Genomic DNA, 3,870 nt, shown 5'->3' with positions numbered 1-3,870 from the left:
GTGTGGGAAGCGTCAGTGGTGGCCTGTCTGGGCTGGCATACGGGAATTCCCCAAAATGCAGATTCTGGGCCCTCGCAGATGCAGTAGTAGAAACTCATCCTACACGTATATACACAGACCCACGCGTAACGTGTCTTTTAGAAAAAATTAGGTGCAATTTAAACGCCCATCAGTGAAGGAGCAGCCGCGGTTCCTTCAGACAAGGCGCGCGAGGGAGAGGAGGTGGCCTTGGGGAACCGCGGGGTCATCCCAACCACACGAGCGGGCGAAGGTCCAGACTTCATTGTGTTGGAGCGGTGTTTGGGGAGTTCGCGCACACTCGGGGGTTCTTTGCGGAGACCACCTCTGAAAGGACGTGCACCTCTGAAAGGCAGCCAAGGACTCGGGTGCCTGGGACGGGGGGCGGGAGGGAGACGGATTTCGCACCCTCTGCTGCTATGTGCAAGTAGAAAGACCAGGGTGAGAACTACAAAAAGGGAAACCCCGAAGTTCAGCTCGGGTTTTAGACCACCAAGACCGATGGAGGCAGGACAGAGTACCGAACTCCTAAGCCAGGGAGGATGGGCGTGAACCACGCCAAAGTCTTCAACCGAGTTACAAAGTAAAAAGCTTCCCGATACAGTTTCTGGGAAACATTTGCACAAATGGAACTGTGAGCGGTCTTAGGGAAGAGAGTCATCTTTAATGAACCTGTGTCTTGTGTTAACGACCCCCTGTCTTATTGCACATTAGCCCATGTGCGGCATGGCCATCGTTCTTCAGAGCTGATGAGGACAGTGACAGTCTGAGAGCTCAGGTGGCCTGAGAGATAACCGGTATGAGTGCGGTGGAGTCGGGAGTGAAGCCAGGTCCTACGCGGCCAGCCTGATTGTGAAGGACCCATATTTCGCCCTTTAGAACTTTGTGGCAATTGGGTAATTTCATCCGCCGTGCTTTTTTTTTTTTTTTTTTTTTTACTCTGGCTTGCTGAGAAGTTTATTGGGCATCGCTATCAAAACACAGAAGCTGCCACGAAGGGCACTTTTGTGCGTCCGCAGCCTCGTCATTGCTACTCCTTTTGAAGACCCCAGAGCACGTCGCCAGATCTGGAGCATCTTAGTCACCAAGGAAACGTAGATCAAGCACAGCGTAGTGTTTTCAAGTAGAGCTGAAGTCTTTAAAAATCGGTAAAGTGTGTGCAGCATGTGTGATAATTATTAACCAGGATATTTGATAAAGCAGACACTCCCGTGTTCCAGTGAACAATAGTTTACTCTCAGGGCAAACGGCAAACACCAGGAGAAAGGTGATAAGGTGAAACGATACATTCCTATGACATTTAAAACAGCGGAAACACGTCCTCTTACCGTTTGGAGGCCAGAAGTCGCAGACCCTTCTGGGGGCCCTGACGGAGAATCCGTGCCAGGCTCCTCTCCCAGCTGCTGGGGTTCCTTAGCTTGGAGACCTCCGTCTTGCCCTGGCACCCGCCCGTGTCTGCATTTCCTCCATTCCAGTTTCTTGCAAGGACACTTGTCGTGGCGTGTAGGGCCGTCCCTTACCCGGGATATGATTTCATCTCGAGATCCTTCACCTTAGTCACATCTATCTGCAGAGACCTTTATTCCAAATACGGCCACGTTCTGAGGTTCTGGGGGTTAGGACGTGGTCATCTTTGGGGGCGGGGGGTCACAATTCAGTCCACAACGGGGTCTCTTGTTTGGCCTCCCAAATTCACATCTGTCTCACATGCGAAAGACATTCATCCCATACCGATTCGTTATTAGTTAACTGGTTTTTGAGGAAAAGGAGTTTTGAAGCTGAATGTCTCACATTTAGAAAAAGACAACTTGCAGATGGTCACTAATCTTTTTTTAAGGTAAACGTTTCTTTCGGAGATGATTGTAGATTCACATACAGGTGTCAGAAATAACGCAGAGAGATCTACGTGCCGTCGACTCGGGCCCCCTCGTGATGGTGTCTTACAGAGCGCAGCGAGGCTGCTGAGCGTCTGTCACCACGGCAGCCCTTGCCGTCCCGGACGGTCAGCCCCTCGCCAGTTCTTCGTTCCCACGCGTTGGTCATGTCGAGGGTGCGAGGAGATGGATGTGCGTCGCATGTAACCTTCGGGGACTGCCATCCTTTCCCTTAGCATAATCCTCCTCGAGGCTTCATCCCTCCTCGTGGACCAGTAGTATCGTGTGGTGTGGGTGCAGTACAGGCTGTTTGACCGTTCGCCCCCCGAGCAACACCTGCGGTCTCCCAGGTTGGGGCTGTCACGAATACAGCTTCCATGACCCCGTGTGCCGTGTGTCTGTGTGAACTCGCGTTCATTTCTGGGGTAAACGCCCAGCAGCACAACCGTGGGATCCCATGGTAGGGAGCTGCATGCTTAGTTGTGAAAGTGCCAGATTGTCTTCCTAGTGGATGAGCCGTCCACTTTTCTTCCCGCAGTGAGTGAGGGATCCTTTTTCTCCCCATCATCACCAGCATTGGGGTTGTCACTTTTTTAAAAATTTTTTTTATTTTAGCTATTCCAATAGGAACGTAGCGAAATGTCATCTTGGATTTAATTTGCATTTCCCTAACGGTTAATGATGTGGAGCGTCTCTTCCTGTCTTCCGCCTGTGTCCTAATAGAATCGTTTGTTTTCTTTTCGTTGTTGAGTTTCGAGAGTTCTTTACCTCGTCCAGGTGCTAGTCGTTTGTCTGATACGTGCTTTGCGAGTATTTGCTCCCCGGCTGTAGCTTCTTGTCTTCTCGTCCTCGTAAGAGAGAGTGTTTCGCTGAGCAAGTTTCACTCCTGATGAAATTCACTTTTCTGACTTTCCCTTTCATGGGTCACGCTTTTGGTGTCGAGCCTAAGAGCTGTCTGCCAAGCACTCGGTCCCGAAGACTCTCTCCTTTGTTTTTTCTTAATAAGTTGTATAGCTTTACGCTTTTCATGCGCCCGTGATCCGTTTTGAGTTACTTTTTATGTCAGGTGTGCGGTCGGGGCCAAGTTCGTTCCGCGGTCTCTGTCTCTGCAGAAGGCTGTCCTCCCTCCGCACCTTCGTCACACCAGCTGGACCCACTCGTGCGGGTCTAAAAGTCCGGCCTGTGTCTCCTCAAAGTCGCTCCAGCTTCACAAATGAGTAGAGCACGACCGTCACACATTCGGGGGACAGTCACTGCCACACCTGTTCTCCACCTCCGTACGGTGGCCCCGCGAGGTGTGGTGACTTTCAGTGTGGTGAACACACCGTCTTTTACAGAGTGATGGGGCGTGCGTCCCTTCGGGGGTTCCTCTGTTTTTCGATCCCAGAGGAGTTTGGGCGCTTAGGGGTTGGTGGCGAGCGAGGCGCACACCGCAGTGTAGGGGTGCCGACAGGGCAGGAACGAATCGCATCCGAACACCTTTTGAGAGCCGTTCGGGTGGGGCTTGCCGGAAGGGAAGGGCGAGGCCACACACACCCTGTGCTGTCGAGTGCGTGTTGCGTGTTCGCCCACGCGCGGCCTGCGGTCTGCGCTGATCGGGCAGAGAGTCCAGCAGGCACGTGCTGTTCTCCTCTATTCATTTTTTTAAAACGGGGAAGCCGGCGTCCCTTCGTGTCTGTCCCCCAGAGGGACGCCGGGTCCTGGGCCGTACTTTCGGTCACAGGCACGTGTCTTTGCTCGGGAAGCCGGACCGCATGCAGCGAGCGGGAGGCTTTTGCTGAGCCTCGGCCGAAGGCGCCCTCGTCTCTCCGGGGACAAGCGGCTCAGCTTCCCGGGTCTCACCGTCTCAGCAGCGGGGAAAGGGACCCAAGCCTCACGTGGGCACGCGAGGCAGTAAGAATGGGCCATCCAGGCCCCCTCTCTGCTTCTGCCGTTTGGAGACGGCTCCAGAGCAGTGACTTCACCAAAGCCAGCGGTC

At 53.3% G+C, this 3,870-nt stretch overlaps 1 protein-coding gene across 1 annotated transcript in view; it reads left to right on the top strand.

Moving 5' to 3' along the window:
• The first annotated feature begins 2,059 nt into the window (after window positions 1–2,059).
• Window positions 2,060–3,870, top strand: part of UCK2 (uridine-cytidine kinase 2) — a 17,732-nt gene continuing 15,921 nt past the window's right edge. The window contains exon 1 of the mRNA XM_011374220.2: window positions 2,060–2,068. Coding sequence (XP_011372522.1) covers window positions 2,060–2,068 — 9 coding nt within the window. The remainder of the gene's footprint in view (window positions 2,069–3,870) is intronic.

This window comes from Pteropus vampyrus, unplaced genomic scaffold (assembly GCF_000151845.1).
Source record: "Pteropus vampyrus isolate Shadow unplaced genomic scaffold, Pvam_2.0 Scaffold241, whole genome shotgun sequence".
NCBI lineage: Eukaryota > Metazoa > Chordata > Mammalia > Chiroptera > Pteropodidae > Pteropus > Pteropus vampyrus.
The sequence above is the reverse complement of the archived record's forward strand: the minus strand, read 5'-3'. Positions and strand labels throughout refer to the sequence as shown.